This window comes from Haliotis cracherodii, unplaced genomic scaffold, assembly GCF_022045235.1.
Source record: "Haliotis cracherodii isolate W230 unplaced genomic scaffold, xgHalCrac1.p SCAF_21, whole genome shotgun sequence".
NCBI lineage: Eukaryota > Metazoa > Mollusca > Gastropoda > Lepetellida > Haliotidae > Haliotis > Haliotis cracherodii.
The window spans coordinates 4,900,882-4,913,492 of record NW_027266277.1 but is presented as its reverse complement, the minus strand read 5'-3'; the positions used below and the strand labels follow the sequence as shown (position 1 = coordinate 4,913,492).

General features: G+C 39.4%; 1 protein-coding gene across 3 annotated transcripts in view; it reads right to left on the bottom strand.

Annotated features, from left to right (window-relative positions):
* Nucleotides 1-12,611, bottom strand: part of LOC139470895 (G-protein coupled receptor dmsr-1-like) — a 126,974-nt gene that overhangs the window by 71,392 nt on the left and 42,971 nt on the right. The window contains exon 1 of one of the 3 annotated variants that reach the window (XM_071253219.1): nt 8,996-9,061. The exons of the other annotated variants lie outside the window; for them this stretch is intronic. Within the exon in view, the coding sequence (XP_071109320.1) occupies nt 8,996-9,039 (44 nt within the window). The 5' untranslated portion in view covers nt 9,040-9,061. Of the gene's footprint in view, nt 1-8,995; nt 9,062-12,611 lie in introns of those variants that run through there. 3 annotated transcript variants of the gene reach the window in all.

Here is a 12,611-nt window from a genome sequence, read left to right as displayed (position 1 = left end):
ACTATTTATTTATACCAGTGCTATATGAGTAAATTCTCTTCATTGTCTTCAAATTGTTTTGTTTTGTTGTATGTTGTACACTGTTCCAATCAATGCCCAACAGGTAATAGCCAGGAGATTAGTGGTGCAGTGGACCATAAACTTTGTTGTTTTAAGCTGTAGAAGTTTTGGCATGTAGAAGTTTTGGGGTGTATTATATAAATCCCCAAGCCGATCAGTTTAGCACTGTAACACCGGGAGTCAGTAAGTATAAGATCAAAACTGTCTCATAATTACCTACTGGCGAAACTAAGTACGACCGATCACACAGTAGAAGATCGACCTATCAAGGTCTAACGAAACATGGTGATAAATACGTTCGGTAGCGAGACCTATTTCAGCGTGACGTGCGGACTTCGGCGAGGACAACCACTTCCAGCTAGCAATGCAAACTGTGTATCCTAGGGAGTGAACAGAATTGTGCTTTCTAAAGTACGGAAAACTATTAGACATTTACAGCCAGGTATGCTGAATTTGTAAGTTGGCAAAAATGACTATTAATACATGAGGAATATGACATAGCACTAGATAATGTCACTAAATCCTTCGTGACAATCACAGATACTAAAACACCTTTTACATGTGACAATGCTTGCACACTCATGAGAGAAAACATATATCAAATCAACACATGATAAGAACATAAGATTATTATAATGTAAGGCGTTGATGTTGGCATTATGCAGGTAGTCTACCGTGACACGAGCTGTGTGCGGTGGAGCGTTGTCCTGTTGAAACAGCTCCTCAATGATTTGAAGAAGGTGAGGTTGAAGAATTTGAATCATGTAGCGATTTGCTGTCAAATTTCCCTGAACCGCGATAACTGGTCTTCTAGGTCGGATTCCAGCCTCGTGATGATGGCTCTGACAGTCTGGTCCGATATCCTCCTCAAACCAGGGATGCGTCCTGCAGTCCCCGTAGCTGTGGCATTGCGATGACGTAGATTGAACCGTCGAATGTAGCGAACCTGTGCAGGGGTGGTAACTCTTGGTCGGCCGGTTCTCAGACGGTCTATAGTGGAATTGAACAGTGTGTATCGGTCCCAAAGGCGGCAAATGGTGCTGTGGTTGACGTATAAGTGTCGTGCAACAGAAGACTGTGATTCCCTCTTGGACATGTCCTGTGGCGATGTTCCGATTGGCAGTGCTGAATCTCGGCATTTTCGAACTTGAAAAATGTTGTCAATTGAATGACAAATTATTGGCATATACTTGCCTTTTTATAGCTACTACCCTGAGTTACGAATACCATAACATGGACGTGCATTTTGCTTTACTGTTTTCCTCCATGACATTTGTTTAACACTATGCCGTTAAAAACATTGCAAATCGACAATGGCTGCGTTTTGTCGAAAATCAGACCACCAACTTTTTTAAATAACATATATCCAATTTATATACCGGATTTTTGGTGTAGTCAGTTTCAATGAACTACATACTACCTGTGCGTTTCTTTTTTTGAAGAGTGTATATCGTCTCCTAGTCTTGTTTTCTGGTGTACTGATCCGCATCATCCGCATTAGGAACTTGTGAACACAATAGTTATTCATATTTTTTCTCCAATGTCGTAAGCAGACAGACACAAAATGTTATTTGAGCCATGGGTGAAGATAGTAATTCACATTGCCACTTATTTTTCTGCCGTTCAGAAGAAAAGTAAATGCATTATAACATTGTATTACACACAAGAATTTACATTACAACTTATCATGATTCATACGAAATATAATACACGATAAAGCATCCGTAACATATATGGATTGGGACAATCATAAAATGCTCAACCTTACATTGAACACTATCCGAGTTAAGTACAAAAAATAAGCTTGAAAAGTAATGAATAATGAAAGGAGCAGCATGAGCGGGTTCTTCTCTTAAACTGTAGTCATATAGTTATAGCAGGAAGAGGCTGTAACATATCACATTGTGTCATAAATACACATTTCCGAGCCCCGTTGAGGGTTATAAACTGAGAGTTCATTGCGGAGGCAGCAGGAAACAGTTCACATCTGATATCTGAGTAGAGTTTACAATCAATCAAGGAGTGTGTTTTTGCAGTATATACAGATTCTCCCTTGAACTGGGACAAGTGGCTTGGCGAAAGGGCCCGATTCGATTAATAATTGAAGAGACCCACACCTGAATACAGCTGAATAATGTCTTTCATCCCGGCGTTTAATATGATATTCAAAGGTCGACTTCGTGTGTAAGAACCTTGTGCTCACTTGCTCGAAAAAGGTACGGTCACCTGCACTTAAGCAGTTGAAATTCCGAAGTGAAGCCTGTCTTCATCGATACTACACCTTCTAAATGTCAAATAACATATTGGAGCAGATTTAATGGACAATAAATTAGATATAAGATTTGTAAAGTACAACACGCGTTGAGTCTTTCGCTTAAATTACTGATTGGGAACAATAATAATTGATATATATGCAATCGATCGTGATACCATTCTGTAAATATTGGACCATGTTGAGTAGCGATTCCTATTGCTAATTGGGAAGATACGTGATACTGACAATAGCTAAAGTGGATGATAATTAGGTTTATGGAAGGGCATATTATACACAGCTGATGCCCAATAATTGATGTTTATAGTATCTCTACTAATGTGTGTGCGCAAGAACCAACTTTTGAGGCAATGGGGCATTAATGTTTGTGCTACTGCCTCGGATCGATGCGGTATGTACATATATAATGTATTTGTTGTACGTATACATGTTTCGATTGTGTGGTTATTGTACATGCATGGACCTGAGTGAGTGGCATCTGTGCAGTCTTCGTAAATGTATATGTTGGTCCATCGTTATTAGGAGTGAGTGAGTATGGTTTTACGCCGAGTATGGTTTTAGCAATATGCAAGAAATATCACGACGGGGGACACCAGAAATGGGCTTCACACATTGTACCCATGTCGGGAATGGAACCCGGGTTTTGTGGGTGGCGGGCTAACGCTTTAACACCTAGGCTACCCGACCGCCCCCGTTATTTAGATATGAACCATGGCTTTTATGTTAAGATTCGCAGACACAGAACTCCTGTCTAAATGTCTTAGATACTATCTTGTATTTTGAGGGAGTGAGTGAGTGAGTGAGTATGGTTTTTACGCCGCTTTTAGCAATATTCCAGCAATGTTACGGCGGGGGACACCAGAATTGGGCTTCACACATTGTACCCATGTCGGAATCGAACCCTGGTCTTCGGCGTGACGGGCGAACGCTTCAACCGCTTGGTTAACCGACGGCCCCTCTTGTATTTTGAGGTCTGCATGTATCAATTTATGAACATTTTCGGATAGGAGGTGTTTTCCTATTTCGATTGAATTAGGAAATAAATATACTGTCTTTTGAAATTCGACGTAGTCACACTGTAGATTAGATACCTCTAATGTTAATTTTGAAATTTGGAACCGAGCGCTTTTGCGCGAGATAGCAAATGTATAAATAAGTTATAAGTTAGGAGTTAAGTTGTATTGATTAGCTGTAGTTGCTTTTAAGCCGCACTTCTGTAGCAGTAGGTTTGAAATAACCCCCAACACGAAAGAGTATCTCGTCTTGCCGATTTCGACCCGGCTGAATTTTAGCTGCAGATGACGACATGAGAGACACTGCTCATTTTTTTGACCGAGGGTAATGTGGCCCTTTCTCAGTGGTTAGTGTGTGTTGTACTTAATTGTCTGTCTTCTGACATGGACTTCATCGTGTTGGATAAGTTCTGATATCGAACTATACAATATTCTAATGTGTTACCGGCTGCCATTGTTATATGCATCTGCTGTCGATAGATCGATATTTTCATATACACGGTTTTTGTGTGAAAAGCTTTACTTAAAAGAGGTATCAGTAGGAAAGGTAATACGTCGTGTAAACCAATCACAATCAAGCATTCTTCTATGTTATGGTAGAATATTGCTTGAAAATATCAGAAGAAATGCAAAGAATACATAATTGAACCCCTTTGTGACAGCAGCCAGTAGACACTTTCAATTTCAGTCCATTGCAAATACTGTCAATGTGAATGCAACTAATATTAATAATAATAACATATTTCTTCAAACGTTATTAGATCAGGCGTCAAGCAAATTTCCAAAATTTATTCATTTTGTCGCATTGTATTCTACTGTGCATGTCACGAACGTCATAAACGGCAAGCAAATATGTTTTTTCGAACCCCCGACCTTCCGCTCTCCAAGCAGGCGCTCTCACACTGCTGGACCACGGAGGCGGTCCAAACGCCACAGAGGGCAGAGGAGAGTTTCTGCTGCTTCATTTACTAACAATCCTTCAAAGCCTTAAACATAAGTAACATTCTCAGATAAAAATAATTGTCCTGGAATATTCAAATTTCAGGAACCACGAAAGTTTCCATTTCCTATACGAACAATTTCAACAATCAATCAATCACCTATCAATATCAATGGCTGAAACGAAAATACAGTGGAGGCGGAGCCTTTATGTACAGAGGCTCCATATATGGTTAGTTGGAGGACATTACCTCCAAAATTACACGCTTGATCGGACAGGACCGCCCCTCCGCACTCTAGCAGGCAAGACTCCGTTCATGTTTATGGTCGGCTGCACACTTTCTCGGCAACGCTGACCTATTCTACCTTTTTTATCCATTAAACATTCTCCTTTCCACAATTAGCAATGACCATATGTACACTGTATATTCCTTCGTATGAGTGGGATTTAAGGTTCAAACATACTCCTCTTTCTTTCAAGATCTAACCCGTGCCGTTATAAAACCAGACATCGATTGAACTTGCAGCAGGTTCACTCCTGAACGGCACGGGTTTGGCGGTGGGTGTGGAACTCGCGCCCGTAAAATTCAAAAGAAAAATATCTTACAATGTTACAATTCACGTTAAATCAAGGTCACTTGTCAAGCCCCTACTGTTCATGCTCTCGACATGCATGGAATCCATACCGGTCTTATACAAAAAAAGGTCTGCCCACAACTAATGAAACGATCGTGTATATTCTGTACCGGCTGGTTGGTAATACCCAATGAGCTTGCTGGCCGGGCCGACCGTGCTAAAGTAAGCCATCGTTAGTGCTTTTAAGATTCGTTTTGTTTGCTACAAATATAGACCTCAAAATACGTACTATTACAGCGCTATGTTTACGTGTTCACCTTTTTTTCTTTGCAAGACAAGTTTATTACTATATTTCATGATACTTGCACTTTAAGGATGCTGTGGAAATCGTTGCCCAATATGTGCAAACAGAAACGATGAACCTGTTAAATGCCTTTGCAGAGAGGAAACAGAATGGGAATACACTCATTCTGTCCAAGCCAGTTGTCCTTCAAAGTGTGGATGCCCTTCCCACTGACAAGGCCTCCAATATCACAACCAAAATAAGCACCACACCATTAATTGTTTGAACAAAGAACTTGGTATGAGTGACAGATCAAATAATGACATATATGAGGCGAGTGTGTTAACTGAGGAAGAATTCTGCCCAAATCAGACTTCAATTAGCTCTATCAGCTCTTGACTTGACTCTAAATTCTGAAGTCATGTCCATTCCTCTGTTGTAGATTCCAAAGCTCCATAATCATCAATACAAAGAGATATATATCGGTGCTGCCACTAATTTGACCCGTTGGATTTCCTTTGGTGATTGATATCCTAATCCTGTGTATTTCAATATAAATTGTTAATTGTTCATTGCTCTTGTTATTTACTGATTTCACAATTTAGGTAACTTCGAACCGATTTCTTGGTTAACCTACGCGTTGTAACACTAATACATAACACAGTACACTCTGCGTTCAGGAGACATTTCTTACGATTACGGAAACTGGATGAGAAACCGGAAACTGCTAGTATTATAATGAGCATAATAAGTGAGACAGCTTATAATTTACTGTCACTTTGTTCGATATCACTGAAGTATGAGTCTTCATACTGTGGGGGCTTAATCTTGTAAAACATTCATTCAGCTGGACTCTCAGTCCTTAAGGCTCATACTCACAAAGTGGGAGTCAATTTTCAAATATTATTCCTAAATGATTAGCGTAAACGATTGTGAAGACTTTGATAGGCATTGTGATGTCATACCTTTGATTGAACATAACTCGAACGAACACGTGTGAAACCTGGCACACAGGGTACATATATAGACACCAAAGGAAAGTTAGATCAACTGGCATGATAGTGTAATGCGTGGAACTTGAAGATGCACAGAGGTGTGGGTAAAGCGATTATTTTTCCTAAACCCGGTGGACTGAGAAAGTATGAATATCTTTTGGAATGGAATAGTACCTACATTTAACTATCTGGGTATCAATCTTGCTGGCACTGGCTCGTGAATACACGTCTCAAAAGATATTAGGAGGTCAGGTATTGTGACGATTTTCAAGGAAAGTTAACATGGATGTTAGAATTATGAATCTCAGGATACGACTGATACTTTTAGCTTTACGACATGTCTATTTTTTGTCAATACGATCTTGCAACTAAAGGGATAGATTGTTGGACACACAGTCACATAGTAAATTAACGGATTAACGGAACAGGTAGCACGCTTGATGTGTCCAGACGTTCATGGGTGGATTTTAGCAGTTGTGTATTGATATTGTCTATTCTGTTTAGTTCTTGAGGTAGAGTCAGAATGTTATATATCTCACATTCACTGTGATCTCAGACGATGTGTTTGCTGAATTACTTTTGGGTGTACCTTGCTGTTGATAAAAGTTCCTGTCTGTTTACTTCAAATAACGCTACTATAAGTAATGAACTGTCCAAAATCATCATCCTCACTTTCAATAACCGAAATACGTCCCCTTGGATACATTAGCCACTTACACGTTGTATCAGTACAGTGTAACTTGTATTGTGTAAGATTCTAGGACTCTGTATAATGGGCCGATTGCCCCTTTCCGAACGGCGCATCTATTTAACCAGAGGAAGGTCGAAACCCAAATTGAAACCCAAATTGAACCTTAAGGACCGAGAGTCCAGCTGAAATCGAACGACACTCGTATGTGCTGCCTTGTAAGCTGTGTAAGTATTTCTTCTTAAAGATTTAGCATTTTCAACTTGTGTACGAAATGCAAATCTGATAACAACATCTTCTTGTACAGAAATGATCGCATGTGTTTGAAGAAAGAGCACGTAATGAGTTAATGCTAAAAGCGGCGCCAGATGAGGTACCGCTGTGGTTAATGCCGCGCTCTCATCGATCAGACCGATCCTTCGGAAATGTCATATCCATCCATATTGTCAACGTCTTGAAATATGAACTCATTAAGCATCAATCATATATTTTCAACATTGTAGCCCATACCCCTTTCCTGGATGATTTTGTTCGAAATGTATAAAAATAGAAAATGTATCTGCAGATTCCATCAATGTTCTCGTCGCAACATCAGAGTTTATTTAAAGAATTTCAATATAATTTCTAATTTGTGATGAGTGGAGCTTCTTCTACATCTTCTTCAAAGACTCTCAAAGAACGAGCTGTCAACTGGGAGAGAGGATGCTTGAGGAAGCCACAATGTCATGGCTGACATCCAAATCGGAAGAGTCCTAGTTTATGGTGACAGGCATGATCTGAAGAACCTAATAAATGTATGCCTAAACATGCCTAAAAGGTAGTTTTATACAGATTTGCGTCGTTTACATTAGCACAATTCAGCAACGTGGATATTATCTATTGTAAGCTAAAACGCTACAAAAACATGACGTAAATAAAGAATACACGTTCAAGGCCACCCCTTCTTAATTGTTACTTATGATAATAGTAGTTTATTCAATCACTGGTACTGATTGGTTTCTTCTTATGTCTTTTCGTTTTTTGTATGTTGGGGCTAGTTTCCCATTGTGGGGGATATGCACAAAATCACATAAAGCAACATGCTACATTACATATTGTTAAATGTGTAAGTAATTTAAGTATGAATATATTTGTAGTTATAATAAAAATATGTAAAGTGTTGTCGAGGCTTTCCAGAATGTTTTTTGCTCTAGAACTAGAGTTACCTGCCCTTGTGGGCTTGATCATTCGAGAAGTTTCGGAATGTGCCACTTTCTTACGGTTGGCTGTTCCTTTGCAAAAGCGCGATTGGAGGCCATTTCGATCCGAATTGTTTCTGTACAATTTGCCATGTGCGATTTTGATACCGGTTTGGAAACATCGAATTAATACCAGCTTCCAATACTTTTTATACATGTACTAGCATGTAAAATAATGTAGTTTTGGCAAAGATTCTTTTCCATAACCGGATCAATTCAAGCCTGATAACAACACACCATTCAACGGCGAGGGAAATTGTAATTCAGTTGCCGTCTATAGTTTATGGTCCATGCGTCATTCCGTCCAGAGTCAATGCACGCGATTGAGAACACACTTTCCAGCTTAAACCACGTAGATACTTGCAAGTGAAAACATCGAAAACATGCCATTATATTGCGTCTCAACGATTATTAGATACATGTATTGTTTCTTGAGGCCCAGTTAATAACGTTGTATTAATATATGGGTCATACATTTTGCTTGAATTAACTAAATAACCTAAATTGTATTTCACTTGGAAATTAAAGTAATGACAATTCTATTCTACTGTTTCTAAACAAGAACGTTTCCATACAAAAATATTCAAAATGTCTCAATCTTATAGCGGTGACATGTTGTCATAGCAACAGTTAATATGGGGAAGACCATTGCCTCTCCCAAGTACAGTGGTGAATTGGTGCCATATTTGGCAGATAAAATCATCATTTCCAAGGAATTCAAAGGAGCCCAGTGGACTGTTCTAAAATTCTAACACATCATGTTCAATGGTAATCCATCCCAGTGTGAACTGTTATGACACTTAAACACAATCCACGGCATTACGAAAGAGAATACATCTTCATATCGTCATAGATTCCATGCAAACATTATTCGACCGACAAAAGGCATGAACAGCAAACGATCGAAAACATGGTCAGTAAAGATACTTACCAGATTCCACTGAGACACAGTTCGTAGCCCTTGCCAAACACCATCTTGCCGCGATTGTCTCCGAACCCCGGCTGATACAGACTGTATTGAGTAGCGAAGTCTTTATAATGGAACTTTATACTCTAAAGATGAATTGGCTGTCAGGCCGCACTTCCAAGTGCCTTCGTGCTGTTCAACACGTCAAATGAAGCATACGGATGATTAATTCTTAATCTACGCATCGTTCAGAATTGTGGACGAAGAGCCATCTTCGGCATCGTATTATTGTTCGATGTCCCCTTGCGCTAAACGCGGGGACACTATGTACTTAATCCAGTTGTTCACACAAGGGGAATCGTTATAAAGATATAGATTTTAAGGTTCTACCTTGATATCAACGCCTTGGTTCTACGTAATAGTCCATACATCACAACATAACATGCTGTGAATCTGACATGTAGAATGTATTTGAGGAGTTGAACACTTTGAAAATTTGAATATACACCATATCGAAAGTTGTAAGTGGCAATACAGTTGTTTGTTGTAGCAATCCAAGACAGACTTAATTATATCTTTGATGTCTGTGTCACTGCATCCATCATGATTTTCACTGTCGGGACATCACAGGTTGCAAAATAATGCAGTTCTGCAGCATCTTACATAATATTTTGGAGAAATGTCAATAATTACTGCCCGGTCTATGTGTAATCAGTCTCAGGACATCATGATATGTATTTGGAATGGTATCGTTGTAAAAACATGCACTATTATATTGGACCTAAAACACTAAGCAAATGTTACATTCACATGGACCCTGAAACATTTGGTCCTTCTTCCCACAGGGGAATACAATTAATCGTGAACAACTCATATCTGGGGTGAAATGGCGGATGGTCCCACATAATCTTGATAAGTGAACATCTCACCAATGTGTTACAATTCACAATAGCTTTGCCGATGATTACACACGATGATTGCACACGTTAACGTGAACAATTTGAAGAAACTTGATATTTTCATGATGTTTTTTCATTCCGATCAGGACATTGGCACATGCGACAAACAAGCCTCTCATGCGAAGTAGAATGTAACAAGCCATTATCCCATCGAGCATTGAACGGTCATTAATCACTTTGTCATTTAAGCCGGCATTCAATATCGATCCAAACACGAGAGAGGGAGGTCGTCTTGTAGAATATCTCAAAATATTATGTTGCTTGTTCGCACAAATCCAGTTCTTAAGATGACCAAGAATAATCCCTTTGTTTGTTGTGGAGTGTAAAGTCTACCCCAACTTCCGAGACCCTTGTTCCTATTACATCTCCATTCGTCCACAAGGGAGAGCCAATGTGTATAAGACTGCGTTAATTGTTAACTTGTCAGCCTCAAGTAAATCTCATTAGAAAGCGTGTTGGTCGGTGTTCCTCTGAGACCAGTGGTGATTCTGTCACCAAAATGTCTTCGGCCTGGTGTGATAAGCACTTATGTTCAGACTTGCTTGACCATCATTGCTCTATCCAGACGATGTGCTTCTCCAACAAATCACTGACATACAGTGCTTCTGTTGAACTTTGCTTTGGTTGAGGTTCCGGATGCCTCTCAGTCAGTCAATTAGCGCTGTCCAAATGTAAAACGTGTAGCTAATTTCCGCCTTGTCGATCTGCTTGACAACGAGCACGTTGAAGTAATCTAGCGCCGTCAAATGTCCAGAGCTGTTATAATCTATTAATATTGGTGCCAAAGTTTACCGAGCTATGATTAAAGGTGATGAACATGGACAGTCGTTGAAATTAGTTCCACCAAAACACTTGGTGGTTTTCTGTCACGAAAACATGAGCATATACGCAACCATGTTTGTACACACACACCACTTCATGGTATCTCCTCTTATTCAGCTGCAAATCGTGATTCGGTTCTTCAATCTTCTCGATGTAGCTCAAATTACTGTTAGAGATTGACAACTGGTCGTCATCACTGGCAAACTGAACTGACACTATTGTAAGCAATTTCATATAACTCCTGGGAGTTCTGTTTATGTGGCTATGTGTTCCGCAATGGTTCTACATTACGCAGCCCACTCTCAGAGGAACGTGAGCAATTATTCGCTGCCATCGTATACACGTCATAATATCATCTTTGACCCATAAGCTATGACCCATGAGTAGGCTCATGACCTTCACCTTCCTGGTAAATCATCACACCCTGCCCATGGCTATGCCCCGGATTCATCACGCCATTACGTGTAATGTAAGTGCTTGCATATTGTTGTGCCGAACGCATGTTGAACTGAGATTCTATTAAGGAATATTGCGACCACATACTATCAGTATTTGACGTCTTTTGGCTATTCACCGGGAGCTATTGTTTTTTACGTAGATCACCTGTGTCATTGTAATTACAGATAACTAACCCAGTGCCAAACATGTTTTTGTAGAAATCTACATATTGGAAAAATGGGAATTTGGTTTGAAGTAGTGATATCAAGTTTTAATTTATATCCGTAACACTCTTTCAAAATTTAAGTATTACGTTAATACAAAATGTTTATTTGATCATGGAACAATTGAGGAGTAATGTAAACACATGCATGTCCCAAAGGAACAAGAAACTTTTTGACTACTTGTCAGTTCCCTATAATATAAGAACATGTATGTACCAAGAGAACAAGAAACTATTTGACTACTTGTCAGTTCCCTATAATATAAGAGCATGTATGTCCCAAGAGAACAAGAAACTATTTGACTACTTACCAGTTCCCTATTATATAAGAGCATGTATGTCCAAAGAGAACAAAAAACCTATTTGACTACTTGGCCGTTCTGTATCATGTAAACGCATCCATGTCCCAAGAGAACAAGAAACTGCATGGCTTCTGTTCAGTTCCGTGTAATGTGTACGCGTGTGTGTGAAGAGAACAAACAAACAGACTAAGAGCATGGAGCTTCCTTCATACGTAACTTCAAAACGATGAAACAAAACTCACGAGAGAGTAAATCCTAGAGCCTGAAGAACAAATGTTATAAACCACAAATCATCAGACTGACAATACATTAGAAGCCGCCCAAACCCAACAACTGTTGCGCAAGCAGGGTGCAATCTACTTCACAGGAGCCTTAAGCGAGCCAGTATTAACAATACCAGATGACATTGCATGTAATTTTGGACTAAATACGGTAGATGTTCGTATGATTGTGAACACTTGAAAAGAAGTTTGTGGCCATATCCTTGAATGATTATCAATGCGTAAAACTACATTGAGAAATAAGCCAAATACGATTCACAAATTACAATCTTTGACAGTAAGCTTACACGTACGCCAACAGGAGTGAATTTAGTTTTCTCTACCGGATGTCTGACTTGACATAATGGTATACCTGATTCTGTTGTTGTACTACATTTATATATCTATCGATTTATTGAAATATACAAGAGATCAGTAAAAAAAGTAAAAACCATTCGACTCTTACGTCGCCTCTAAAAACCCATTAAGACTAAGTCCAGACGGGTATGTTCTTAAGCAAACCGCAGCTGTGGTAATAAAAGAAGCGTTGCTAACAAATGGCAAAGACAGCTGAAACTGATGCTCGGGCCCTAAACAGGTACAGATCGCCAGGTGGCCTGATGCTGCAAACGTCAA